This window comes from Bufo gargarizans, chromosome 4 (genome assembly GCF_014858855.1).
Source record: "Bufo gargarizans isolate SCDJY-AF-19 chromosome 4, ASM1485885v1, whole genome shotgun sequence".
NCBI lineage: Eukaryota > Metazoa > Chordata > Amphibia > Anura > Bufonidae > Bufo > Bufo gargarizans.
Window position 1 is genome coordinate 454,748,584 of NC_058083.1, and position 27,585 is coordinate 454,776,168.

Below are 27,585 nucleotides of genomic sequence, written 5' to 3' on the forward strand. Positions count from 1 at the left end.
CTGCTGCCACTAGGAGGCGACTCTCCTGTCCGTTATACCCCCGCAGCTCATTTATGCTCCAGCAGCAGCAGCCACCAGAACTGGAGATGGGTCAGAATCACGTACAGGTGCGGCCCAGGAGTCATAGTGATTGGGGGCACAGCTGCTGCCACTAGGAGGCGACTCTCCTGTTCCGTTATACCCCCGCAGCTCATTTATGCTCCAGCAGCAGCAGCCACCAGAACTGGAGATGGGTCAGAATCACGTACAGGTGCGGCCCAGGAGTCATAGTGATTGGGGGCACAGCTGCTGCCACTAGGAGGCGACTCTCCTGTTCGTTATACCCCCGCAGCTCATTTATGCTCCAGCAGCAGCAGCCACCAGAACTGGAGATGGGTCAGAATCACGTACAGGTGCGGCCCAGGAGTCATAGTGATTGGGGGCACAGCTGCTGCCACTAGGAGGCGACTCTCCTGTTCGTTATACCCCCGCAGCTCATTTATGCTCCAGCAGCAGCAGCAGACACCAGAACTAGGGATGGGTCAGAATAACGTACAGGTGCGGCCCAGGAGTCAGTGATTGGGGGCACAGACCACCGCGGGTACAGCTGCTGCCACTAGGAGGCGACTCTCCTGTTCCGTTATACCCCCGCAGCTCATTTATGCTCCAGCAGCAGCAGCCACCAGAACTGGAGATGGGTCAGAATCACGTACAGGTGCGGCCCAGGAGTCATAGTGATTGGGGGCACAGCTGCTGCCACTAGGAGGCGACTCTCCTGTTCGTTATACCCCCGCAGCTCATTTATGCTCCAGCAGAAGCCACCAGAACTGGAGATGGGTCAGAATCACGTACAGGTGCTGCCCAGGAGTCATAGTGATTGGGGGCACAGACCACCGCGGGTACAGCTGCTGCCACTAGGAGGCGACTCTCCTGTTCGTTATACCCCTGCAGCTCATTTATGCTCCAGCAGAAGCAGCAGCCACCAGAACTGGAGATGGGTCAGAATCACGTACAGGTGCGGCCCAGGAGTCAGTGATTGGGGGCACAGACCAACGCAGGTACAGCTGCTGCCACTAGGAGGCGACTCTCCTGTTTGTTATACCCCCGCAGCTCATTTATGCTCCAGCAGAAGCAGCAGCCACCAGAACTGGAGATGGGTCACAATCACATACAGGTGCGGCTCAGGAGTCAGTGATTGGGGGGTAACAGAGCACCGCGGGTACAGCTGCTGCCACTAGGAGGCGACTCTCCTGTTCGTTATACCCCCGCAGCTCATTTATGCTCCAGCAGAAGCAGCAGCCACCAGAACTGGAGATGGGTCAGAATCACGTACAGGTGCGGCCCAGGAGTCATAGTGATTGGGGGCACAGACCACCGTGGGTACAGCTGCTGCCACTAGGAGGCGACTCTCCTGTCCGTTATACCCCCGCAGCTCATTTATGCTCCAGCAGAAGCAGCCGCCACCAGAACTGGAGATGGGTCACAATCACGTACAGGTGCGGCCCAGGAGTCATAGTGATTGGGGGGTAACAGAGCACCGCGGGTACATCTGCTGCCACTAGGAGGCGACTCTCCTGTTCGTTATACCCCCGCAGCTCATTTATGCTCCAGCAGAAGCAGCAGCCACCAGAACTGGAGATGGGTCAGAATCACGTACAGGTGCGGCCCAGGAGTCAGTGATTGGGGGCATAGACCACCGTGGGTACATCTGCTGCCACTAGGAGGCGACTGTCTGTTATACCCCCGCAGCTCATTTATGCTCCAGCAGAAGCAGCAGCCACCAGAACTGGAGATGGGTCACAATCACGTACAGGTGCGGCTCAGCTGTCAGGACCTCAATGAACTCAGCAAGAAAACCACTTTTTAGGTAAGTGACAAAATTTCTTATGTTGTAGCCAGTGTCATTCGGGGGGCACAGAAGACCACGAGACGTCCAAAAGCAATGCCGAGGGGAGGGAAGAGGCCGGCTGCACCCGATAACATTTCCCATCCTGCACTCTCTTTATACTTTTATATATTATCTTACTTTTTATTGATGTCTTGAGATTTGATTCCTATTCATACTCCACTGACGTGGCACCACAGTAACGGGGGTCCCTTCCCAAATGAAAGGGTGGATTCAGCAAATGTACTTTTAATGGACGTCTTTTTAGTTGAATACTTTTAGAGGTATTTTGGCGACACCTCTATTGCTCTCTGCTTGTGACCAGGTGAAGCGTCTCTGAACCTACACTGGTCAGGGGTGCCTCCAGTACTCCACTTTATTCCTATGTATTTTCTGCTTAGTTTCGCCCCCTGGTGGCAGCAGTTATACCCATGGTCTTGTGTGTCCCCCAATGACACTTGCCATGAAAATCCTTAATCCAGTTACCCACAATGCCATGCCTGCTTCTAGCTGGGAACGTCTGCCGCTACCTGGATGTGGGCGCCTTCCGGGCTGAAGCCAAGAGTACACAGGATCTGGAAGAGTTTACGGATCTGTTGAGGGTTCAGATTATCCAGGTGATCCAATACACCCTGCAAAAAATACCCCAAAAAGTCAGCCAAAACCATGCGCTACTGCCGCGGGAAGCATCTGATCAGCGGCCACCAGTACAACACCCAGGATGACCAGTGATCAGCGGCCACCAGTACAACACCCAGGATGACCAGTGATCAGCGGCCACCAGTACAACACCCAGGATGACCAGTGATCAGCGGCCACCAGTACAACACCCAGGATGACCAGTGATCAGCGGCCACCAGTACAACACCCAGGATGACCAGTGATCAGCGGCCACCAGTACAACACCCAGGATGACCAGTGATCAGCGGCCACCAGTACAACACCCAGGATGACCAGTGATCAGCGGCCACCAGTACAACACCCAGGATGACCAGTGATCAGCGGCCACCAGTACAACACCCAGGATAACCAGTGAGCAGTGGCCACCAGTACAACACCGCCCTGACCATCCACAGAGGATGACCAGGGATCGGTGCGCAGTTGAGTTTCCGCGGCGGTCAATAACGTGGACTGGCTCTTGGGTTTCGCTCCTCTGCTTCTAGTTTCATCTTGTGGCCTAGAATGTTATCACCAAATAGAGAAGCATGAAGACAAGATGCCAGCGGTGATGGGTGCACCCACCTTTATGAAGACGGCATGCAGCGCCACAGCGGCCGTGTGATCGGACACCAGGTCACCTATAACATCCAGGGCAGTGTCCACCTCGTCGGCGTAACCGCTGCAGATGTGAGTCACTAAAGCCACAATCAACTCCTGCAAAACAGTAAAGTAGTCACAACTCCCCCCCACGCGATGAGTCCACCTGCTGGCATGCCCACCACCACTCACACTTGCCTGCTGGCAGTAGCGATCAAACACCATGAAGGCGTGCTTAAAAAGATGGCTGCCAAACAAGGACACCACGGGCTCCACAGATCTCAGAAGAGTCTGCGCCAAGGACAGCATGGAGGCAAAGTAAAACATGAGAACCTGCGGAGGAAGCAAGTGCAGAGGCTGAGAGCGGACACAGGGGCTAACCGAGTCTACCGATCCTGGACACAGCCTGCCTCAGGCATAGAGCCGCTCCTTACCTGTGAGTGCCCCCTGAAGATGTTCTGCAGCAGCTGAGACCAGACACTGGCCGAGTCTACCGATCCTGGACACAGCCTGCCTCAGGCCTAGAGCCGCTCCTTACCTGTGAGTGCCCCCTGAAGATGTTCTGCAGCAGCTGAGTCCAGACACTGGCCGAGTCTACCGATCCTGGATATAGCCTGCCTCAGGCCTAGAGCCGCTCCTTACCTGTGAGTGCCCCCTGAAGATGTTCTGCAGCAGCTGAGACCAGACACTGGCCGAGTCTACCGATCCTGGATACAGCCTGCCTCAGGCATAGAGCCGCTCCTTACCTGTGAGTGCCCCCTGAAGATGTTCTGCAGCAGCTGAGACCAGACACTGGCCGAGTCTACCGATCCTGGACACAGCCTGCCTCAGGCATAGAGCCGCTCCTTACCTGTGAGTGCCCCCTGAAGATGTTCTGCAGCAGCTGAGACCAGACACTGGCTGAGTCTACCGATCCTGGATATAGCCTGCCTCAGGCATAGAGCCGCTCCTTACCTGTGAGTGCCCCCTGAAGATGTCCTGCAGCAGCTGAGACCAGACACTGGCCGAGTCTACCGATCCTGGATATAGCCTGCCTCAGGCATAGAGCCGCTCCTTACCTGCGAGTGCCCCCTGAAGATGTTCTGCAGCAGCTGAGACCAGACACTGGCCGAGTCTACCGATCCTGGACACAGCCTGCCTCAGGCCTAGAGCCGCTCCTTACCTGCGAGTGCCCCCTGAAGATGTTCTGCAGCAGCTGAGACCAGACACTGGCCGAGTCTACCGATCCTGGACACAGCCTGCCTCAGGCCTAGAACCGCTCCTTACCTGTGAGTGTGTCTCCTGAAGATGTTCTGCAGCAGCTGAGTCCAGACACTGGCTGAGTCTACCGATCCTGGATACAGCCTGCCTCAGGCCTAGAGCCGCTCCTTACCTGTGAGTGCCCCCTGAAGATGTTCTGCAGCAGCTGAGACCAGACACTGGCCGAGTCTACCGATCCTGGACACAGCCTGCCTCAGGCCTAGAGCCGCTCCTTACCTGTGAGTGCCCCCTGAAGATGTTCTGCAGCAGCTGAGACCAGACACTGGCCGAGTCTACCGATCCTGGATATAGCCTGCCTCAGGCCTAGAGCCGCTCCTTACCTGTGAGTACCCCCTGAAGATGTTCTGCAGCAGCTGAGACCAGACACTGGCCGAGTCTACCGATCCTGGATACAGCCTGCCTCAGGCCTAGAGCCGCTCCTTACCTGTGAGTGCCCCCTGAAGATGTTCTGCAGCAGCTGAGACCAGACACTGGCCGAGTCTACCGATCCTGGACACAGCCTGCCTCAGGCCTAGAACCGCTCCTTACCTGTGCGTGCCCCATGAAGATGTTCTGCAGCAGCTGAGACCAGACACTGGCCGAGTCTACCGATCCTGGATACAGCCTGCCTCAGGCCTAGAGCCGCTCCTTACCTGTGAGTGCCCCCTGAAGATGTTCTGCAGCAGCTGAGACCAGACACTGGCTGAGTCTACCGATCCTGGATACAGCCTGCCTCAGGCCTAGAGCCGCTCCTTACCTGTGAGTGTGCCCCCTGAAGATGTTCTGCAGCAGCTGAGACCAGACACTGGCTGAGTCTACCGATCCTGGATATAGCCTGCCTCAGGCCTAGAGCCGCTCCTTACCTGTGAGTACCCCCTGAAGATGTTCTGCAGCAGCTGAGACCAGACACTGGCCGAGTCTACCGATCCTGGATACAGCCTGCCTCAGGCATAGAGCCGCTCCTTACCTGTGAGTGCCCCCTGAAGATGTTCTGCAGCAGCTGAGACCAGACACTGGCCGAGTCTACCGATCCTGGACACCGCCTGCCTCAGGCCTAGAGCCGCTCCTTACCTGTGAGTGCCCCCTGAAGATGTTCTGCAGCAGCTGAGACCAGACACTGGCTGAGTCTACCGATCCTGGACACAGCCTGCCTCAGGCCTAGAGCCACTCCTTACCTGTGAGTGTGCCCCCTGAAGATGTTCTGCAGCAGCTGAGACCAGACACTGGCCGAGTCTACCGATCCTGGATACAGCCTGCCTCAGGCCTAGAGCCGCTCCTTACCTGTGAGTGCCCCCTGAAGATGTTCTGCAGCTGCTGAGACCAGACACTGGCCGAGTCTACCGATCCTGGACACAGCCTGCCTCAGGCCTAGAGCCACTCCTTACCTGTGAGTGTGCCCCCTGAAGATGTTCTGCAGCAGCTGAGACCAGACACTGGCCGAGTCTACCGATCCTGGATACAGCCTGCCTCAGGCCTAGAGCCGCTCCTTACCTGTGAGTGCCCCCTGAAGATGTTCTGCAGCAGCTGAGACCAGACACTGGCCGAGTCTACCGATCCTGGACACAGCCTGCCTCAGGCCTAGAGCCGCTCCTTACCTGTGAGTGCCCCCTGAAGATGTTCTGCAGCAGCTGAGACCAGACACTGGCTGAGTCTACCGATCCTGGATATAGCCTGCCTCAGGCCTAGAGCCGCTCCTTACCTGTGAGTGCCCCCTGAAGATGTTCTGCAGCAGCTGAGACCAGACACTGGCCGAGTCTACCGATCCTGGATATAGCCTGCCTCAGGCCTAGAGCCGCGCCTTACCTGTGAGTGCCCCCTGAAGATGTTCTGCAGCAGCTGAGACCAGACACTGGCCGAGTCTACCGATCCTGGATACAGCCTGCCTCAGGCCTAGAGCCGCGCCTTACCTGTGAGTGCCCCCTGAAGATGTTCTGCAGCAGCTGAGACCAGACACTGGCTGAGTCTACCAATCCTGGATATAGCCTGCCTCAGGCCTAGAGCCGCTCCTTACCTGTGAGTGCCCCCTGAAGATGTTCTGCAGCAGCTGACTGGTGATGCAGCCGGAGCGCACCTTGCTCTTCAGCACGCGCTCCACTTGTTTTTTACAGTTAGAATTTGTTGTGTAAAGGATCAGAAGAACCAAGAAGTCAGTGACCTGGTCAGAGGAGCAGTAATGAGAGCGGATCAGAACCCCGAGACTTCCACATGTCTGTATGGGGGGTGCGCCTCCCCCGACACTCCCGTGCATACCTTGTGCTCTTCAACCGTTTGGACACTTTCTATGGCCTGGAAGACAAGCACAGAAACGTCACCATCCTGGTGCCACGGGCCGCCACGTCCGGGCACGCGCACCAGCTGCACTCACCTTCAGCCAGGCTTCACACGTGTGCTTCTGAAACCAGATGCCCGATTTAATGACTTCCATCAGGATGGTGACGCAGTCCTGGGTCCCTGTAACACTGGAGGAGGAGAAGGTTTAGTGAACTACAACACCCATCATCCATTGCCGGTCATGTGTGGCACTTACCTAGCCTGGACCTGTGACAGTGAAACAGCCGACTCCACATCGAGATTCCTGCGGAGTTCAGAGATCACCTGGAGAGAGAGGCTGGTGGTCAGGGGACGGCAGGCCGGGGCACAGGAAGCTGGGGGGGGGGAAGAGACGTGACCCCCCCCCCCCCCCCCCCCAGGGACGGAGCATGGACTGGTGCTTCTCACCTCCAGAGCGTCCGAGGGGGTGACCGTGTGAAGAATGAACTTGACAATGACCGGAACCACTTCCAGGTCCACAGCACAGAGGGTGGACATGACCCACTGCCGCACCTGTAAGATGAGCGCAGGGGTCAGCTGCCGTCCACCGCACAGACACCAGGAGCAGCCTGGGCGTTACCTCTGTCAGCAGCTCCGAGCTCAGGTTCAGGCTGGAGAAGGCGTCCAGGATGGGCACCGTCAGCTGCGTATTCTGCTTCAACAGCGAGCTGGCATAGGGGAAAGCACAAACATGGAGGAGCAGCGGATCTGTAGCCACCAGCCCGGGACTGGTCCTACCACTACCACATCGTCCCCTGGATCTGCAGCTCACACAGAATTCTATAGGGCCCTGAGTCTAGTCATAACAGCAGGAGTGAAAACCTCCATTCTTTACACTGCAGGCTACATCAGCAGATTGGGGAGGTGCTCTCTTACCTCAGCTCCTTGGCAACATCGCTGTGCTCGGCGTCCTCCAGGATCTCAGGCAGGCTGCTGATGACGTGCTGCTGAATGTCCGCAGGGGCCACCGTCACCAGCTGCATTATCTTGGCCGTCAGCTCCTGCAGATGACAGGCTGCTTCATCAGGGCTATGGTGGCGAAGCCACGGCACTCAGGGCCCCGTCTGTGGGCCGTGCTTCCATTGTGGAGCGCTCATTAGTGCAGCCTTTTCCCTTCCCCCTCTTTTGCTTGTTACGGCGCTGCGGGGAAGACTCGCTACTCGCTGGACGGGAGGACGTCATCACAACGGAGCACAGCTCCTCCATGCAGTCAGCAGCGAGCGTTCCCCGCGGCGCCATCACATGGAGGAGGGGAACATAAATAATACTGGGGGCACTACTGGGTCATTATTAATACTGGGGGCACTACTGGGTCATTATTAATACTGGGGGCACTACTGGGTCATTATTAATACTGGGGGCACTACTGGGTCATTATTAATACTGGGTCATTATTAATACTGGGGGCCACTACTGGGTCATTATTAATACTGGGTGCCACTACTGGGTCATTATTAATACTGGGGGCACTACTGGGTCATTATTAATACTGGGGGCACTACTGGGTCATTATTAATACTGGGTCATTATTAATACTGGGGGCCACTACTGGGTCATTAATAATACTGGGGGCCACTACTGGGTCATTATTAATACTGGGTCATTATTAATACTGGGGGCACTACTGGGTCATTATTAATACTGGGGGCCACTACTGGGTCATTAATAATACTGGGTCATTAATAATACTGGGGGCCACTACTGGGTCATTATTAATACTGGGGGCACTACTGGGTCATTATTAATACTGGGGGCCACTACTGGGTCATTATTAATACTGGGTCATTATTAATACTGGGGGCCACTACTGGGTCATTATTAATACTGGGGGCACTACTGGGTCATTATTAATACTGGGTCATTATTAATACTGGGGGCCACTACTGGGTCATTATTAATACTGGGTCATTAATAATACTGGGTCATTATTAATATTGGGGGGCACTACTGGGTCATTAATAATACTGGGTCATTATTAATACTGGGGGCCACTACTGGGTCATTATTAATATTGGGGGCCACTACTGGGTCATTATTAATATTGGGGGCCACTACTAGGTCATTATTAATATTGGGGGCCACTACTAGGTCATTATTAATACTGGGGGCACTACTGGGTCATTATTAATATTGGGGGCCACTACTGGGTCATTATTAATATTGGGGGCCACTACTAGGTCATTATTAATATTGGGGGCCACTACTAGGTCATTATTAATATTGGGGGCCACTACTGGGTCATTATTAATATTGGGGGCCACTACTGGGTCATTATTAATACTGGGTCATTATTAATATTGGGGGCCACTACTGGGTCATTATTAATACTGGGGGGCGTTAATTGGACATTTTTAATACTAGGGACCGCCAATGGGGGCATTCATTTTATGGGTTGTGTAAGGCCAAGCCCCCAGAGCCCACCTGGGTCGGTATTTTGCAGTACTCCGGGTAAACCGCTGTGTTGGCACGTTGTGATAAGTGGGTTCTGGGTTGCAGTTTGGGCACTCGGCCTCTAAAACTTTCCTTGAAGGGCAAGGGCTCTCGGGGCCCACCGTGTGAAACAGCAAGTGCGGCCATCAGGTATTCTGAAATCTACTGCCTGCAGAGCGTTTCTTCCACAGCTGGCAGCGAGTTGGGCAGCGAGCCTGCCTAGAACGCGGTGTCTGCAGACAGATGGCGGCAGCTAGGACACTATGCAGAGACATCAGGAATGCCAGTTTCCAAACCCCGAGGTCACCCTTCTAGGGCACAGCTGCCGCCACTAGGGGGTGACAGTAAGTGAAGAAAGCGGTCACTTCTACAGCCACGGAGCTAAAGAGACACAAGAGAATCAGGAAAAAACGTACAAACAAGGTGAACAAGAGATGGCGGGAAGAAGGGACGCGGCCGGAGCCAGAAGAATAGGGGTTCTGGAAAAGGCCTTCATGGTAAGGACTAAAATCCACTTTTCTCCTTGGTGTACTGAGGGACCATTGGTCTGCTCAAACAGAAGACCTTGAGACACAGAAAATGTTGAAAACCTTTAGAAAAGCAGAAAAAACCCTTGGTGGAACAAGTCAACCCAGGAACAATATCTAATAACGGACCCGAATCCAGGAGCCTCCTTTCCTCTTGAAGACAAAAGACTTAGAGATGGGAAGACGCTTCTAAACTTTGCTTTGCACCTTTATTGAATTATTGGCTTTGAAACAAGCATCTAGAAAAGGCTGAAAAAGGGATTACAGCGCTACCAGAGACGCTGAAGAACATGGCGAGCGCCGAGGCCACGACTAGGATCTGAATAGTCAGCGTCAAAAACGGCAAACGGAGGTTCAGGACGTCAAGGCAAAGAAATTCCCGCTGGACCTTCAAACGGCAAAACAGATGAAGATGCTCCATGTCTACTGCCGACAACCAACGGCGAGACATCGGTGACCTCTCGCCAGCAGGACCACGGAAGGCAACCGTCTCCTTCCCTAGGGTCGTCCTTTAGTCCTGCACCTGGGTACGAGGATTTCTTTTACAACTAAGGACACTGAGCGCAAATTGGTTTTTTAAAAACATTTTACTAAAATCAACTCATGATTCACTTACAGCCCTGCAAGAACTGGAAGCGCCTTGGAGATTAGAATCCCTTCTGACGGAGCAGGCGACACCAAGCTGCCACCATTTACACGCCAGCCACTTTTGTCTTTAACCCCCTCAGCCCCGCTAGCTGAAACCCCCTTAATGACAGACCACTTTTTACACTTCGGCACTACACTACTTTCACAGTTTATCGCTCGGTCATGCAACTTACCACCCAAATGAATGTTACCTCCCTTTGCTGTCTTTCAATATTTTGTGGGAATGTTGTAGGGATGGGGCTTGTGCCTGTGTACTTGCACTGCAATTGCACTGATGTAACCGGATGCTGCAGCTATGGAAGATGGAGGGCATCGCACTGATGGTTTGTGGGGGGAGGGTATGTGGGGGTTGGGGCCTTACGTTTGTAATATTAAAAACTGCTAATAAAAAATTACTTAATTATAATGTTACCTCCCTTTCTTCTCACTAATAGAGCTTTCATTTGGGGGTATTTCATTGCTGCTGACATTTTTACTTTTTTGTTATTAATCGAAATTTACAGAAATTTTTGCAGTTGTAAAATTTTTCCCAAAAAAAAAAACAGACATCTATATATAAATTTTTCTCTAAATTTATTGTTCTAAATGTCTTTGATAAAAAAAAAAAAATGTTTGGGTAAAAAAAAAAAAAATGGTTTGGGTAAAAGTTATAGCATTTACAAACTATGGTACAAAAATGTGAATTTCCGCTTTTTAAAGCGGCTCTGACTTTCTGAGCACCTGTCATGTTTCCTGAGGTTCTACAATGCCCAGACAGTAGAAAACCCCCACAAATGACCCCATTTCGGAAAGTAGACACCCTAAGGTATTCACTGATGGACATAGTGAGTTCATGGAAGTTTTTATTTTTTGTCACAAGTTAGCGGAAAATTGTTGGGCAATGTGTTTTGGGGTGTTATTTTACATATACCCATGCTGGGTGAGATAAATATCTTGGTCAAATGCCAACTTCGTATAAAAAAAATGAATATGGGAAAAGTTGTCTTTTGCCGACATAATTCTCTCACCCAGCATGGGTATATGTAAAATGACACCCCAAAACACATTCCCCAACTTCTCCTGAGTACGGCGATACCAGATGTGTGACACTTTTTTGCAGCCTAGGTGGGCAAATGGGCCCACATTCCAAAGAGCACCTTTAGGATTTCACCGGCCATTTTTCTCACGCATTTGGGCCCCTAAAATGCCAGGGCAGTATAACTACCCCACAAGTGACCCCATTTTGGAAAGAAGACACCCCAAGGTATTCCGTGAGGGGCATGGCGAGTTCCTAGAATTTTTCATTATTTTTTTGTCACAAGTTAGTGGAATATGAGACTTTATAAGAAAAAAAAGAAAAAGAAAAAGAAAAATATCATTTTCCACTAACTTGTGACAAAAAAAATAAAAAATTCTAGGAACCCACCATGCCCCTCACGGAATACCTTGGGGTGTCTTCTTTCCAAAATGGGGTCACTTGTGGGGTAGTTATACTGCCCTGGCATTTTAGGGGCCCTAATGCGTGAGAAGTAGTTTGAAATCAAAATGTGTAAAAAATGCCCTGTGAAATCCTAAAGGTGCTCTTTAGAATTTGGGCCCCTTTGCCCACCTAGGCTGCAAAAAAGTGTCACACATGTGGTATCGCCGTACTCGGAAGAAGGGTGAGAGAATGATGTCGGCAAAAGACAACTTTTCCCATTTTCTTATACAAAGTTGGCATTTGACCAAGATATTTCTCTCACCCAGCATGGGTATATGTAAAAATACACCCCAAAACACATTGCCCAACTTCTCCTGAGTACGGCGATACCACGTGTGACACTTTTTTGCAGCCTAGATGCGCAAAGGGGCCCAAATTCCTTTTAGGAGGGCATTTTTAGACATTTGGATCCCAGACGACTTCTCACACTTTAGGGCGCCTAAAATGCCAGGGCAGTATAAATACCCCACATGTGACCCCATTTTGGAAAGAAGACACCCCAAGGTATTCAATGAGGGGCATGGCGAGTTCATAGATTTATTTTTTGGGCACAAGTTAGCGGAGATTTTTTATATTTTTTTTTTCTCACAAAGTCTCCCTTTCCGCTAACTTGGGACAAAAAGTTCAATCTTTCATGGACTCAATATGCCCCTCAGCGAATACCTTGGGGTGTCTTCTTTCCGAAATGGGGTCACATGTGGGGTATTTATACTGCCCTGGCATTTTAGGGGCCCTAAAGCGTGAGAAGAAGTCTGGAATATAAATGACTAAAACATTTTACGTATTTGGATTCCGTGAGGGGCGTGGCAAGTTCGTGTGAGATTTTATTTTTTGACACAAGTTAGTGGAATATGAGACTTTGTAAGAAAAAAAATTAAGAAATAAAATCAATTTCTGCTAACTTGTGCCAAAAAAATGTCTAAATGGAGCCTTACAGGGGGGTGATCAGGGAGTCTATATGGGGTGATCACCCCCCTGTAAGGCTCCATTCAGACGTCCGTATGTGTTTTGCGGATCCGCGGTGTCCGTGTTCAGACGCAGAGGACATCTGAATGGAGCCTGACAGGGGGGTGATCACCCCATATAGACTCCCTGATCACCCCCCTGTAAGGCTCCATTCAGAGGTCCATATGTGTTTTGCGTATCCACGGATCGGATCCGCAAAACACATACGGACGTCTGAATGGAGCCTTACGAGGGGTGATCAATGACGGGGGGTGATCAGGGAGTGTATATGGGGTGATCACCCCCCTGTAAGGCTCCATTCAGACGTCCGTATGTGTTTTGCGGATCCGATCCATGGATCCGTAAAACACATACGGACGTCTGAATGGAGCCTTACAGGGGGGTGATCAATGACAGGGGGTGATCAGGGAGTCTATATGGGGTGATCAGGGGTTAATAAGTGACGGGGGGGGGGGGGGGGGTGTAGGGTAGTGGTGTTTGGTGCTACTTAGAGCTGCCTGTGTCCTCTGGTGGTCGATCCAAGCAAAAGGGACCTGTTATCAAAACAGCATCTAATATACCTGTTAGGGGTTAAAAAAAATAAAATTAAAATAAATCGCATCTGTGTGCGCGCGTGTTCACAAAAAGTCTTGCGAGATTATGCACCAATGCGTCACTCTGCCTGAGACAGCCGCCTCCGGACCGTGATCCTGCGTTTGGGTCCGGAGGCGGTCAAGTCCACCACTAGAAATATTCATAAAACTAGTTGAAGAACTATACGACCGCCCTACAAAACGCCACTACGACAATCTAGAGAACAAAGAATTCCGTGAACTTAAGGAGATGGGAGGCGAGGCATTCACAGCAGCCGATGAGGGTGGAAGTGTGGTTGTTTGGGCCTCAAATGTTTGAGGCAGAGGCTCCACTGACATTTTACAAGCTGTCGGTCCAATACCCAGCGGTGCCTGCTTTATACTTACTACCGAAGACCAACTGTCTCCAGAAGTCTGTGTGGACTCACTTGTAGAGTTCTGGACTATTATTTGAAACCGATAATTGCGTTATTCATTCCCGATTGCAACGTCTCTGTTTAATCACTCCAGTCATCACATTCAGCGACGTCCATCCCCACTGCTCTATACCGGCCTGGTCTTCTCTAGTACCTTCCTATTATATCGTCCCCACTGCTCTATACCGGCCAGGTCTTCTCTAGTACCTTCCAGTTATATCGTCCCCACTGCTCTATACCAGCCTGGTGTTCTCCTCCATTCCCTTCCCATTATATCGTCCCCACTGCTCTATACCAGCCTGGTCTTCTCTTCCATTACCTTCCCGGTATATCATCCCCACTGCTCTATACCGGCCAGGTCTTCTCTAGTACCTTCCTATTATATCGTCCCCACTGCTCTATACCGGCCAGGTCTTCTCTAGTACCTTCCCATTATATCGTCCCCACTGCTCTATGCCAGCCTGGTCTTCTCTTCCATTACCTTCCCGGTATATCATCCCCACTGCTCTATACCGGCCAGGTCTTCTCTAGTACCTTCCCATTATATCGTCCCCACTGCTCTATACCAGCCAGGTCTTCTCTAGTACCTTCCCATTATATCGTCCCCACTGCTCTATGCCAGCCTGGTCTTCTCTTCCATTCCCTTCCCATTATATCGTCCCCACTGCTCTATGCCGGCCTGGTCTTCTCTTCCATTCCCTTCCCATTATATCGTCCCCACTGCTCTATGCCGGCCTGGTCTTCTCCATTCCATTCCTGTTAGATCATCCCCACTGCTTCTCTATACCAGCCAGGTCTTCTCCATTACCTTCCTATTATATCGTCCCCACTGCTCTATGCCAGCCTGGTCTTCTCTTCCATTCCCATTATATCATCCCCACTGCTCTATGCCAGCCTGGTCTTCTCTTCCATTCCCATTATATCATCCCCACTGCTCTATACCGGCCTGGTCTTCTCCATTCCCTTCCTATTATATCGTCCCCACTGCTCTATACCGGCCTGGTCTTCTCTTCCATTTCCATCCTGTTAGATCATCCCCACTGCTCTATACCGGCCTGGTCTTCACCTCCATTACCTTCCTATTATATCGTCCCCACTGCTCTATACCGGCCAGGTCTTCACCTCCATTATCTTACCATTAGATCGTCCCCACTGCTCTATACCGGCCAGGTCTTCTCCTCCATTATCTTCCCGTTAGATCTTCCAGCCTGCTCTATACCGGCCTGGTCTTCTCCTCCATTATCTTCCAGTTAGATCGTCCCCACTGCTCTATACCAGCCAGGTCTTCTCCATTACCTTCCCATTATATCGTCCCCACTGCTCTATGCCAGCCTGGTCTTCTCCATTACCTTCCCATTATATCGTCCCCACTGCTCTATACCAGCCAGGTCTTCTCCATTACCTTCCCATTATATCGTCCCCACTGCTCTATGCCAGCCTGGTCTTCTCTTCCATTCCCATTATATCGTCCCCACTGCTCTATACCAGCCTGGTCTTCTCTTCCATTACCTTCCCGGTATATCATCCCCACTGCTCTATACCGGCCTGGTCTTCACCTCCATTACCTTCCTGTTAGATCATCCCCACTGCTCTATACCGGCCTGGTCTTCTCTTCCATTCCCTTCCTGTTAGATCATCCCCACTGCTCTATACCGGACAGGTCTTCTCCTCCATTATCTTACCATTAGATCGTCCCCACTGCTCTATACCGGCCAGGTCTTCTCCTCCATTATCTTCCCGTTAGATCTTCCAGCCTGCTCTATACCGGCCTGGTCTTCTCCTCCATTATCTTCCAGTTAGATCGTCCCCACTGCTCTATACCAGCCAGGTCTTCTCCATTACCTTCCCATTATATCGTCCCCACTGCTCTATGCCAGCCTGGTCTTCTCCATTACCTTCCCATTATATCGTCCCCACTGCTCTATACCAGCCAGGTCTTCTCCATTACCTTCCCGTTATATCGTCCCCACTGCTCTATACCGGCCAGGTCTTCTCCTCCATTATCTTCCCGTTAGATCATCCCCACTGCTCTATACCGGCCAGGTCTTCTCCTCCATTATCTTCCCGTTAGATCTTCCAGCCTGCTCTATACCGGCCTGGTCTTCTCCTCCATTATCTTCCAGTTAGATCGTCCCCACTGCTCTATACCAGCCAGGTCTTCTCCATTACCTTCCCATTATATCGTCCCCACTGCTCTATGCCAGCCTGGTCTTCTCTTCCATTCCCATTATATCGTCCCCACTGCTCTATGCCAGCCTGGTCTTCTCCATTACCTTCCCATTATATCGTCCCCACTGCTCTATACCAGCCTGGTCTTCTCCATTACCTTCCCGTTATATCGTCCCCACTGCTCTATACCGGCCAGGTCTTCTCCTCCATTATCTTCCCGTTAGATCATCCCCACTGCTCTATACCGGCCAGGTCTTCTCCTCCATTATCTTCCCGTTAGATCATCCCCACTGCTCTATACCAGCCAGGTCTTCTCCTCCATTATCTTCCCGTTAGATCGTCCCCACTGCTCTATACCGGCCAGGTCTTCTCCTCCATTATCTTCCCGTTAGATCATCCCCACTGCTCTATACCGGCCTGGTCTTCTCCTCCATTATCTTCCCGTTAGATCATCCCCACTGCTCTATACCAGCCTGGTCTTCTCCTCCATTATCTTCCCGTTAGATCGTCCCCACTGCTCTATACCGGCCTGGTCTTCTCCTCCATTATCTTCCCGTTAGATCATCCCCACTGCTCTATACCGGCCTGGTCTTCTCCTCCATTATCTTCCCGTTAGATCACCCCCACTGCTCTATACCGGCCTGGTCTTCTCTTCCATTACCTTCCCGTTATATCGTCCCCACTGCTGTATACCGGCCTGGTCTTCTCCTCCATTATCTTCCCGTTAGATCGTCCCCACTGCTCTATACCAGCATGGTCTTCTCCTCCATACTTTTATCATGGTGCTGGTATCACTTCAGGTCTACATAGAGATCACACAATCAGGTTTCTGCTAATCTATTTTGATTTCATGATCACTTATGGCTATTTTTGTAATCCCTGCTCTATCATGATGTCATCGCTCCCCTTTATTAATCATATACTTCGTATACTGCTGTAACGTACCAAAGATTTTCCTTCATATTTTCTAATCTTTGTACATTACGTCAAAATCATTACACAACTGTCAATATGGCTGCCATGGCGCACGCTTTGCTCTGCGTATTCGCCAGGCCGTGACATCACAGACCGTGTGTTGTCTCGCACACTCTGTCTTCCAGGCGCCGCGGGCAGGTCACAGCTCTGCCAGCATGGTGGAGAGCGCCATATACTGAGCGGCGCCAGCACTAACCTAATCATCATCAGCTATACGCCTCATATGACTGGACAAATACACTAACCACGTGTTCACAGTTACCAATCGTTATATACTCGCTCCCATCGGTCGTGCCCACTGTAGTGTTAGCAGGCCTCATGTCTGTATATATAACCCCCCATTGATGCACACACTTCACAACCCCGAGGAAGCTGACCAAGAACAGCTCTTCTATTGAGGGTTGGTATTTGTACATTTTCCCACCTCTGCACCTTCATTACCACAGATGTCAGCAGTTGTGGTGCATTTCTCTACCAGTTTATTGCCGGCACCATCACGGCACTAGCACTTTATCCCATCCCTGGCCACAGACCACCCCCATCCAGGGTCATTAGTTTTGGGTAATCCTAGTCCATATATCTCTATTGGTTGTGTTTTGCCTAGACATTGAGAAGTTCTAGAGCGGGTGACATGGCGGGATGTTACAAATCATCCCCTAAGAAGTACTGCACCTTCCCGAATACTGCAGAAAGAAAATGGACGGCACTAGGAGGAAGGAAGAGGCGCCAAGTCAGGCTGCAGTGATCACAAGAGCCCCTAGTGGTGCTCAAGATGGCACCCGACTCCCACACCACATAGCTGCAGAGAGGGGGGCCGGCAAATTTAATGGTGTCAGCAAAGGGCCTGCTCCTCACAGCAGGAGGCTTAACATGGAAGGAGCTTGACACCAGGATCCCCCTTATCCATGCCAGCGCAAGCGTCTCCAGACCCCAACTGAAGCTTCCCGGCAGCGGCTGCTACGAGACTTCCCTGCTTCAGCAGGTACCACGGTCCGAGGCTCCACTACTCAGGTACCACGATCTTCTAAGGGCCATGCCAGGAACTGACTTCCTTCCAGCTGCATTCTCTGCTCTACAAATAGGGGGCAGTGTCCCATAGAGGACAAAATGGAAGAACTCGCTAGTGCTCATAACCAGCTTGTGGGGGAGGACAGCACGGACTGAGAGGACTGCTCACAGCGTAAAAATGTAGAGTCAGGGGCTCCCACAGTATGCCCACTCTTGAATTTTTTGTGGCCCCAATACCCGTTGCAGAACAAAAGACTCCTAATGCAGCCCCCATATTGTTAGGCTGCCCTTCTTAAGGCAACTGGTTCTGCTAAAGACCCATGTGAATGTTTTAAAAACAATGACACTTCTGATGTCAGACGCAAGGGGAGGGTCCTGTGCAGGCTGCGGATCCGGTGGTCTGTTTTCTTGTCAGGTGACCGCTCATCCTTGGGGATACAGTACGCCATAGTGCGTCCATACCTTCTGTGCCGTTTACTGGATACACCATTAACGGCAATAGGCCTTTAAACGATTACTGTGGAAAGAGGCGAAATCCTCTGCGTACGGGGGTCGCATCTGAAGAGCGCAGCGCCCTGCAGGCTTCTACATGGAGAACAGTCCTATCCTATATATTGGGGGGGACAAGGAGCTTAAAAATGGCAAATTACAATATTTGTTTTCTGTTATGGCCTTCATTTCATAGTAAATATTTGGTAATAGTTCGCACTTTTTCGGGCGTGGCAATATGTAATCTGTTTATTTTTGGTTTGTAAATTTTATATGTAAAATTGGGAAAGAGGGCGATTTAAACTTTAAGTATTTGGTGTTTTTTTCCCACATTTAATTTACTATTAGCCCTTAGGGGCTGGAACCCTTGTCCTATTCACCCTGATAGAGCGCTATTGTGGTGACCAGGACCTCACACTCTCCCTGCTGCCCCCTGTAAAGAACACACAGCGGCAGGGAGCCGACCATGGTGAAGAGAACGGCGAGTGCCTTGTTCTCTAACTGATATTAGGCGGCGCAGCCCAGTATCAGGAAATAGCAAAACCCGGTATCTTATCGATCCGGGTCTAAAAGTATCGATTGGGTATCAATACTTAAATCGATACCCGATGCAGCTATATACTGAGCTACTAAAAGGATCAATTCTGCCAAAAACATGTGAATCCAGCAGCCCTGAGGGGTCCACTGAGGGAGGCGCCCACCCAGGAGCCCCTTCAGCACCCTCGTTATTTCCACCAGTCTTTACTAGTGGACGGATTAGGCGACATCACACGTTACTGGGGAACTTATATCTTCAGCTAATGTCACTCAATATCTTCATTCGTGACCAGGGAGGCCCACCATCCCCTGGACTGTCCCCGGTATTAGAAGGCAGCTTCTGTGTACAGGCCCAGTACTGGCAAGTCAGGTCGGGGAATTAGATGGCCTCCCACACGGACAACCTCATATCTGAAGAAGAACAGATGAAAGAGCAGGAGCGCTCCGGTTTAAAGCTTTACGAAGCCTCCAATTCTCCACTTCACAATTTACCCATTTTCTTCCCAATAAAACAATTTTGGCAGCATGTCCTGGGGCGGGCGGAGGCTGCGGCCCATCACTGGCATACGCCCGATACCCTCTCTCACTATGCTCCCAGGTGGCCTCCCCTTCTACGATTGAGGCAGTGCCATATAATTGAGAATAACGATTACATGGCTTTAGAACAATAGCAGATCTTGGGGATAAACTACAAGAAACACTGGAGCCTCATTTAAGAGTCTCAGAGCGTCCAAAGTGCAGAGCTCCCGGAAAACCGTAATATACAGAATAACCGAGGAACCACCCCGTCATGTGACCCGGGTGCGACTGTCAAGGGTCCCTCTATCGCCTCAGACTGAACCTAGATGACACCCCAACACAGCCTCTCATGCCATCATCCATGACACGACTATTAATTAGGGGCACATAGAAAACCCCCAGTGCCCCCCCTCGCAGGCAGGCGCACACGGCAAATACACGTTAACGCAAACCGCACTCACATGTATAATGGAGGTTACTGGGCTCATACAGGGCACAAGGCGAAACCATCAAAGATGTGCTTAAAATGTATCAAAAAAGGTGCAGTCCTTCGTTACAAAAATTAAGAAATGAGAGATAAAAACTGTTAAATAAAAAGGAAAGGTTCCTACTACTCAACGAATTGTGGGACCAGAGTCCGTGGAACAACCCAATGTAGATCGGATCCCCAAATTGTGTCCCAGAAATGGTCAAACAAACTGAAAAAAAAGTATGCAATTTTTTTTAAAAAAAAGTGAATATATATATATATATATATATATATATATATATATATATATATATATATATATATATATATATATACACATACATACATATATACATACACACACAGTTTGGGACTAGGGGTGGCACCGAAATTCCGGCGGCCGATATTGGTACATATCGGCAGAAAATAGCGGGGAGGGACTGGGAGGAGGAGCTGGGGGCCGGTGCGTTCACTGTGCTCCGGCCCCCAGCTCCAGTAGTTATAAAATGTGTACAATTAATAAGAATTCTATTCATGAGGCCCCTCTGCAGTAGAACATTCAATATAGCCACATCCTACTCACAGGGCTGCTATCTTAATGCTGGCCGGCCGGGCAGACGAGCGGCAGCGTCACGACTGACGTCATGTGCCCGGCCTACTTTCTGAATGAAGGAGGCGGCGCAGGCATGTGACATCAGTCGTGACGCTGCCGCTCGTCTGCCCGGCCGGCCAGCATTAAGATAACAGCCCTGTGAGTAGGATGTGGCTATATTGAATGTTCTACTGCAGAGGGGCCTCATGAATAGAATCCTTATTAATTGTACACATTTTATAACTAGTCTGTACTGGAGCGGCAATGCCAAGAAAAAAGCAGCTAAGTAAAGAAAAACGAGTGGCCATCATTACTTTAAGAAATTAAGGTCAGTCAGTCCGAAAAATTGGGAAAACTTTGAAAGTGTCCCCAAGTGCAGTCACAAAAACCATCATGGCTCACATGCGGACCGCCCCAGGAAAGGAAGACCAAGAGTCACCTCTGCTGCGGAGGAGAAGTTCATCCGAGTCACCAGCCTCAGAAATCGCAGGTTAACAGCAGCTCAGATTAGAGACCAGGTCAATGCCACCCAGAGTTCTAGCAGCAGACACATCTCTAGAACAAATGTTAAGAGGAGACTGTGTGAATCAGGCCTTCATGGTAGAAGATCTGCTAGGAAACCACCGCTAAGGACAGGCAACAAGCAGAAGAGACTTGTTTGGGCTAAAGAACACAAGGAATGGACATTAGACCAGTGGAAATCTGTGCTTTGGTCTGATGAGTCCAAATCTGAGATCTTTGGTTCCAACCACCGTGTCTTTGTGCGACGCAGAAAAGGTGAACGGATGGACTCTACATGCCTGGTTCCCACCGTGAAGCATGGAGGAGGAGGTGTGATGGTGTGGGGGTGCTTTGCTGGTGACACTGTTGGGGATTTATTCAAAATTGAAGGCACACTGAACCAGCATGGCTACCACAGCATCTTGCAGCGGCATGCTATTCCATCCGGTTTGCGTTTAGTTGGACCATCATTTATTTTTCAACAGGACAATGACCCCAAACACACCTCCAGGCGGTGTAAGGGCTATGTGACCATGAAGGAGAGTGATGGGGTGCTGCGCCAGATGACCTGGCCTCCACAGTCACCGGACCTGAACCCAATCGAGATGGTTTGGGGTGAGCTGGACCGCAGAGTGAAGGCAAAAGGGCCAACAAGTGCTAAGCATCTCTGGGAACTCCTTCAAGACTGTTGGAAGACCATTTCAGGTGACTACCTCTGGAAGCTCATCAAGAGAATGCCAAGAGTGTGCAAAGCAGTAATCAAAGCAAAAGGAGGCTACTTTGAAGAACCTAGAATATGACATATTTTCAGTTGTTTCACACTTGTTTGTTATGTATATAATTCCACATGTGATAATTCATAGTTTTGATGCCTTCAGTGTGAATCTACAATTGTCATAGTCATGGAAATAAAGAAAACTCTTTGAATGAGAAGGTGCGTCCGAACTTGTACAAATTAGAGACAGACAGACATCTCTATCTGCTGGGATTCACTAATCCATTGATTGTGAAGATCTCTCCTTCTTCCGTGCAGCGAGTAAGTGCTGACCAGCTCTACCCTACACCTCCCGTTCCGACTGACTTAGCTGCAATCATCGGTTGGATGGGTCACACCCAGGGTTTGCACTAATCAAGAGGATCTTGTGTTTAGAGGGGCATATAGGTGGAGGAAGGGTCCGACACCATCACCAGTCACGTCTCCGCATCATTTTAGCCCTAGACTAAACGTAAGATCTGGAGCCTTACAGACAACGTGCTTAGAGCTCTTGTTTAGGGATTACATTTTACTATAACAACCCTGAGGGCAGAGAAGGGTAAAGAAGAAGGGAAACAACCTCAGGTGGAGAACCACCTTAGGAGGAGTTCACACTTCAGCTATTGGGAGCCTACACCACGGGCGGGTCAAGAGCACAGGATGTCCTACCATTACACCTCATCTGTGGAGGCTTCTCTACTGTTTATGGCTCCCAATAACTGATGTATTATTCTGGTGAAGAGACATGAAGGGAGCTAGCCAAGGTCAGCCGAGAGGCTCTAAGGTGACGAGCATGCTGTCCATGCTCTGGGAGAACCATGAGGTCTTGACCACAATGTAGAAACCCCCCCCTGGACCAAAGCAGTGCAAAGAGCAGAGCGAGTATCTTTGTGAAAACTCATGAGACGTCACCAGGTGATGAACCAGTGATACGGACTGCTGACTAGAGAAAACGCTGGTGGGCAGGAGCAATTGGGACATGAAGGCAAATACTAAGGCTGCAATCCCTTCCAAAAATGCTGTAAGAACTGACCCGTCCCTCTGGACACCATGAATAGTTTGGGATAAAAATAAACTGGCACTGGCACACGAAGCAGGATGACCCGTTAGTGGGCGACAGGTGGGCTCAGATACCGTGTACTAACTTCTTCTTGGTGGATCATAGAATGGTGAAGGTGACCAATATCACATGCCCTCCCAGCAGAGGACGACAGGGAGGCAAAGTAAAAGGAAAAAACCTGCAGAAGAACCCTGCCCAGCAGCAAGGTCAGCCTCCGACAGGCACCGTGCTGGAACAGGGTTGGCTCACTGCCAGCAGCTGCACCCACAGCCCTGTGGACCCCAATGACAAGTAAGAAATCAGGACTGTGTCTACAGTCTGGAGCAGGCAGAGACATGCAGCACCTGGCGCTTCCTGTAGACACAGGTCATACAGCGGAACAAGTAATAACACCCATCTTCCTGCGCACCGGCTACAGTCCTTACCTTGCCACTCAGTATAAGATCGAGCCACTTCAGCTGGTTGATGACCAGGCGAGGAATACTGATGCCATCACTGCCAAAGCTGGAAGTAAAGGGGAACACAAGGTGACACGAGCCGTGCAGCCAGCAGGGAACAGCCACCACACAGGGGCCAAACTGTACCTGTCGTACAGGAACTCGGGGAGCTTCTCAAACAGCAGATTTATGACCCGCTCCTGAGAAGAGAAGATCTGAGGTTAGGACTTCACACTTCTGACCAGCTGCCCGTCACGTCCGTCCTCACGTGCGGTTATGCAGCACTCTCCCATGGAGGCCAGCTCTGCTGAGAAGGTTCATACCTGCAGGATATCCATGCTGAGCAGGATCTTTATCAGACTGTCATGGAAGGAGCTCATGAGCAGATTGCTGCAAGGAACGGACACATCGTTAATGGAAGAGCGCGCGGTCAGGAGCTAGCAAATCAGCCGGCAGGAGACATGGCCTCACCTCCCCTCCTCATCCTCACTGCAGCGGCCACACGGCAGAAGACAGTTCCTGAAGCGCTCCCGATCTTCAATGTGAGACTCGAGCCCCGCCATGAACTCCTGGAGAACCTGGGGACACATACATCACATGTCCTATACTTTAGAACAGCAGGCATATACTAATGTAACACCCACATATATGTAGGAAGCATAGGAGCAGCGAACCCCGTCCAGCCGTCTTGACAGAAGAGCCAGCGAATTGTCAGAGGTCGGGCGCGCGGTACTCGCGAGCGTGCGCCAACGCACACAACGCTGACAGGACCTCTCACGGAACGCCCCCTGCTCCTCCCCTGCACTCACCTCTGGGTATCGGGCGTGCCTCCGTAGCGCCTGGCGCAGCGTCTTTTGGAACACTCTCTGGTCCACAGCTTAAATTAAAAAACAAAAAACAGTTTGGATGGTGAAATAGACAGAAGCGCGCCCCTCTGAGACGTCGGATCACCTGCCCCTCCCCCTTCAGCTCCCCCCCACGACCCCTGAAACGCAGGTTGGCTCACCACTCCAACCCTGTAGTACCCAGTCGCCGCCACCACCCCCAAGCGCCCAGTCGGACCCCCCCCCCCCCTCCCCTGCGGTCTGTATCCCTGTTTTGGAGAGGACCGAGGATTTCGGGAGGAGGCTCAAAACAATCCGCACAATCCTCAGCAGCGGAAGGGCACGGGGCGGGCAGAACACAATGTGCTTCCTATAGGTCAGAACATAATCTAGCTACGCCCACTTGAGAGGTACAGCCGACAGTGGGCCTCATTACCAAGTTCATTCTGCTGCTCCCCAGACTTCAAGGCGAGTCCAGAAGACGTCAGCAGCTGCAAGAAGAGGCCGTCACCGTCCAGCACCGAGTCCGGGGGCCTCACCTTCTTACTGCTCGCACGGCGCCTCTTCACCTCTACAAAAACAAGTGCGACCTAAATCCTGGGGTACAGGAAGGTGGGGGGGGGGGGGAGGGTATAGACACCGGAGAGAGGGGAAAGGGGGGGGTATAGACACCGGAGAGAGGGGAAAGGGGGGGGTATAGACACCGGAGAGAGGGGAAAGGGGGGGGTATAGACACCGGAGAGAGGGGAAAGGGGGGGGGTATAGACACCGGAGAGAGGGGAAAGGGGGGGGGGGTATAGACACCGGAGAGAGGGGAAAGGGGGGGGGGTTATAGACACCGGAGAGAGGGGAAAGGGGGGGTATAGACACCGGAGAGAGGGGAAGGGGGGGGTATAGACACGGAGAGAGGGGAAAGGGGGGGGTATAGACACCGGAGAGAGGGGAAAGGGGGGGGTATAGACACCGGGTAGAGAGGGAAAGGGGGGGGTTATAGACACTGGAGAGAGGGGAGGGGGGGTATAGACACCGGAGAGAGGGGAAAGGGGGGGGTATAGACACCGGAGAGGAGGGGAAAGGGGGGGGGGGGGTATAGACACTGGAGAGAGGGGAGGGGGGTATAGACACTGGAGAGAGGGGAGGGGGGGGGGGGGGGGGGGGGGGAGTATATAGACACCGGAGAGAGGGGAGGGGGGGGGGGTATAGACACCGGAGAGAGGGGAGGGGGGGGGGGGGGGGGGGGGGGAGTATAGACACCGGAGAGAGAGGGGAGGGGGGGGGGGTATAGACACCGGAGAGAGGGGAGGGGGGGGGGGTATAGACACCGGAGAGAGGGGAGAGGGGAGAGGGGAGGGGGGGGGTATAGACACTGGAGAGAGGGGAGGGGGGGGGTATAGACACTGGAGAGAGGGGAGGGGGGGTATAGACACTGGAGAGAGGGGAGGGGGGGGTATAGACACTGGAGAGAGGGGAGGGGGGGGTATAGACACCGGAGAGAGGGGAGGGGGGGGTATAGACACCGGAGAGAGGGGAGGGGGGGGTATAGACACCGGAGAGAGGGGAGGGGGGAGAGGGGAGGGGGGGGGGGGTATACACACTGGAGGGGCCGCCATGCTCCTCTTGTTTCTCTGGCTTCGTCTGTCGTCGTTTAGCAATCATTGTTGTCAGCTTCCTGGAAAGAGAAAGTCATCACTCAGAAGCTGCTACCACCCCTCCCTCTCCCCTGCTATGGCTCAGCCGGGGTTAACCCTCCCTCTCCCTCAGCTATGGCTCAGCCGGGGTTAACCCTCCCTCAGCTATGGCTCAGCCGGGGTTAACCCTCCCTCAGCTATGGCTCAGCCGGGGTTAACCCTCCCTCAGCTATGGCTCAGCCGGGGTTAACCCTCCCTCAGCTATGGCTCAGCCGGGGTTAACCCTCCCTCAGCTATGGCTCAGCCGGGGTTAACCCTCCCTCAGCTATGGCTCAGCCGGGGTTAACCCTCCCTCAGCTATGGCTCAGCCGGGGTTAACCCTCCCTCAGCTATGGCTCAGCCGGGGTTAACCCTCCCTCAGCTATGGCTCAGCCGGGGTTAACCCTCCCTCAGCTATGGCTCAGCCGGGGTTAACCCTCCCTCAGCTATGGCTCAGCCGGGGTTAACCCTCCCTCAGCTATGGCTCAGCCGGGGTTAACCCTCCCTCAGCTATGGCTCAGCCGGGGTTAACCCTCCCCTCAGCTATGGCTCAGCCGGGGTTAACCCTCCCTCAGCTATGGCTCAGCCGGGGTTAACCCTCCTCTCCCTCAGCTATGGCTCAGCCGGGGTTAACCCTCCCTCTCCCTCAGCTATGGCTCAGCCGGGGTTAACCCTTCATCTCCCCTGCTATGGCTCAGCCGGGGTTAACCCTCCCTCAGCTATGGCTCAGCCGGGGTTAACCCTTCATCTCCCCTGCTATGGCTCAGCCTGGGTTAACCCTTCATCTCCCCTGCTATGGCTCAGCCGGGGTTAACCCTCCCTCTGCTGTATAACCCCGACTAACCTATAACCGCACAGAATCTCCCGGATGTCGGTGGCAGATTCTTTAACCCTTTCTACTCAGCTGCTCTTATCACGGCCCGGGACTCGTCCCCGACCGGCACCACTCAGTCACCGGTACCGCTGGGAGACCGCACGGCGTCTGCTTACTGCGTCTATCTTTTCCCGCGCTCTTTTCTTGAGCCAATCACGTCACTGAGATCGGAGAGCCAATCACGTCACTGAGATCGGAGAACCAATCACTGCTCGGAAACAAATGTTGCACCGCCCCCAAAAGCTACGGCGAGAATACTGATTGGTCGAATCAGTAATGGCGGAAGAACAACATTCCTGTTCATCTCGAGACGTCACCAGTGCAGAAAAGTAAGAGTCCTGTCAGAGAGCAGCGGTCACCGTCCTGTCAGAGAGAGGAGAGGTCACCGTCCTGTCAGAGAGCAGCGGTCACCGTCCTGTCAGAGAGCAGCGGTCACCGTCCTGTCAGAGAGCAGCGGTCACCGTCCTGTCAGAGAGGAGCGGTCACCGTCCTGTCAGAGAGCAGCGGTCACCGTCCTGTCAGAGAGCAGCGGTCACCGTCCTGTCAGAGAGCAGCGGTCACCGTCCTGTCAGAGAGCAGCGGTCACCGTCCTGTCGGAGAGCAGCGGTCACCGTCCTGTCGGAGAGCAGCGGTCACCGTCCTGTCGGAGAGCAGCGGTCACCGTCCTGTCAGAGAGCAGCGGTCACCGTCCTGTCAGAGAGGCAGAGGTCACCGTCCTGTCAGAGAGGAGAGGTCACCGTCCTGTCAGAGCACGGTCACCGTCCTGTCAGAGAGGAGAGGTCACCGTCCTGTCAGAGAGCAGCGGTCACCGTCCTGTCAGAGAGGAGAGGTCACCGTCCTGTCAGAGAGAGCAGCGGTCACCGTCCTGTCAGAGAGCAGCGGTCACCGTCCTGTCAGAGAGGAGAGGTCACCGTCCTGTCAGAGAGAGCAGAGGTCACCGTCCTGTCAGAGAGGAGCGGTCACCGTCCTGTCAGAGAGCAGCGGTCACCGTCCTGTCAGAGAGAGGAGCGGTCACCGTCCTG

At 52.2% G+C, this 27,585-nt stretch overlaps 1 protein-coding gene across 4 annotated transcripts in view; it reads right to left on the bottom strand.

Annotated features, from left to right (window-relative positions):
* Positions 1-26,707, bottom strand: part of FANCD2 (FA complementation group D2) — an 85,283-nt gene extending 58,576 nt beyond the window's left edge. For 2 of the 4 annotated variants that reach the window (XM_044290287.1, XM_044290284.1), the window contains exons 1-18: positions 26,534-26,668; positions 25,618-25,691; positions 24,459-24,593; positions 24,008-24,075; positions 23,670-23,776; positions 23,522-23,588; positions 23,346-23,398; positions 23,187-23,265; positions 7,547-7,671; positions 7,251-7,338; positions 7,079-7,183; positions 6,888-6,955; positions 6,726-6,819; positions 6,611-6,646; positions 6,372-6,515; positions 3,320-3,454; positions 3,107-3,238; positions 2,395-2,496 (exon numbers count right to left, since the gene is read on the bottom strand). In XM_044290287.1, coding sequence (XP_044146222.1) covers positions 2,395-2,496; positions 3,107-3,238; positions 3,320-3,454; positions 6,372-6,515; positions 6,611-6,646; positions 6,726-6,819; positions 6,888-6,955; positions 7,079-7,183; positions 7,251-7,338; positions 7,547-7,671; positions 23,187-23,265; positions 23,346-23,398; positions 23,522-23,588; positions 23,670-23,776; positions 24,008-24,075; positions 24,459-24,593; positions 25,618-25,678 — 1,599 coding nt within the window. In that variant the 5' untranslated portion in view covers positions 25,679-25,691; positions 26,534-26,668. The other 2 variants (XM_044290285.1, XM_044290288.1) reach the window with 2 other exon arrangements.
* Positions 26,708-27,585: the final 878 nt, after the last annotated feature.